Consider the following 1555-nt stretch of genomic DNA (forward strand, 5'->3'; position numbering starts at 1 on the left):
CGAGGGTGTTGCGGCACGTGTGGCAAGTGCGGTTGGCATCCAACATGAAAACCTTCACGCAGAAGCTCTTCCCACAACTAAGGCCAGCATCGTCCGACAACTTCAATCCGAGGGCGATTGTGTCATTTTTGTTGGTGACGGAATCAATGATAGTCCGGCGCTGGCGCAGGCAGACGTTGGCATAGCTCTGGGCGCCGGAACTCAAATAGCTATTGAGGCTGCAGACGCGGTACTTATAAGCAATAGCTTAGTTGACATCCTAAACCTGCGGGCTCTTTCCATCGCCACGGTCAAGCGGGTATACGGCAATTTTTTCTGGGCCTTTGGCTACAATCTATGTATACTTCCTCTTGCAAGTGGGATGTTCTATCCTGTTATTCATTTTAAGCTACCCCCCATTTTAGCTGCTGCGGCCATGGTTTTTTCCAGCATAAGTGTCCTTTTATCTAGTCTCTCAATCAGGTGGTTTGCGCCCTACGAGGCAAGGATGAATACTGCACTCCCCCCCAAGTGGTGAAAAAGAAAAAAAAAGAAAAAAAAAAATCGATAAATAGATTGATTTTGTTTGATCGCTAACTACACTTATATTACGTCCTTAAGATATTGTACAGGAAGAAAATTTGATTTTTCTTTCTTTTGAAACACAGACATCTATTGGTTCATTGCATTTTAACGGTATTTATAGAGGCAAGGCCTACACGAAATACACAAAGTACTACACAAAAGAATGTCTCCTACGGCTGCCAGGATGAACAACGCCTAAGAGGCGCAGCACGGGTTTGAGCGGTGTTGCGCGGAGAGCGCCCGGCTGATGGCCATTCACTTGGGCATAGTGCCCTCCAGTGCAACGGTGGACCAGCTGCGCGTCGCCGTGCGCGGTGCGGCGGAGCTTGAACCGATCGCCCCAGTGTCGCTGGTGGTGGACGACGGTGTGCCCTCCAACACCACATTTGTCGGCGAGTTTCATGCGCTCTCAGAGGATGCCGACGGCTTCCCCTACCTCGATTATACCTTGGAGCGAAATTTCTGTCTTTTCTATTCATTCGACTTCTGGTGGTCGTACTTAAGGATGATACATTGCTCGTTGAGTGGCCGGGAATGGATAGGATTGTTTTTTTTTTGTGTGTTGTTGTTTATTTTGCCAATTCTTTATATTCTATTTATTTTATTAAATTGGCTCATGACTTCTTTGGCAGGGGTCTGATGTTACGCGCGAAGAAATTTCCTTCATTTTCTGGGTTTTGGTTTTGGCTTGTCTTTGGGCGTACGTCGCTGTGCCCTCCACGCGTTCGGCTCGTTCGGCAGTGCTGGGAGACACGCAGCGGGATGCAACTGAAAATATCTTTTTGTTGGTGTTTTTTATGTGGACATTATTTCTTTTCTTCTTTTAGGGTACATGTTAGCCACGTAATATTGACTTGGAGCGGTTTACGTGGAGCATGCGGGGTTGATGTTTTGTTGGGCTTTGTTTCGGGTACGGGGCAGGACTGCTTTTCTTATTCCCTTTTTTTTTCCTTTGTACTTATGCGTTGGGCTTTTGATGCGCTCTTTCATC

General features: G+C 46.9%; 1 protein-coding gene across 1 annotated transcript, besides 4 other annotated features; it reads left to right on the forward strand.

The window, feature by feature from the left end:
- Nucleotides 1-491: a sequence feature (areas not merged during assembly with more than two copies in the genome that could not be assigned to a particular haplotype).
- On the forward strand, nucleotides 1-517 carry Tc00.1047053509015.10 (copper-transporting ATPase, putative; the record flags this gene model as incomplete). The annotated part of the gene is made up of 1 exon (XM_797280.1): nucleotides 1-517. A coding segment is annotated over one exon (517 nt), but the record flags the coding sequence as incomplete, so codon positions are not given.
- Nucleotides 492-1404: a sequence feature (haploid, Esmeraldo-like haplotype).
- Nucleotides 517-543: a microsatellite.
- Nucleotides 1405-1555: a sequence feature (areas not merged during assembly with more than two copies in the genome that could not be assigned to a particular haplotype).

Source organism: Trypanosoma cruzi, genomic scaffold, assembly GCF_000209065.1.
Source record: "Trypanosoma cruzi strain CL Brener 1047053517123 genomic scaffold, whole genome shotgun sequence".
Classification (NCBI taxonomy): Eukaryota; Euglenozoa; class Kinetoplastea; order Trypanosomatida; family Trypanosomatidae; genus Trypanosoma; species Trypanosoma cruzi.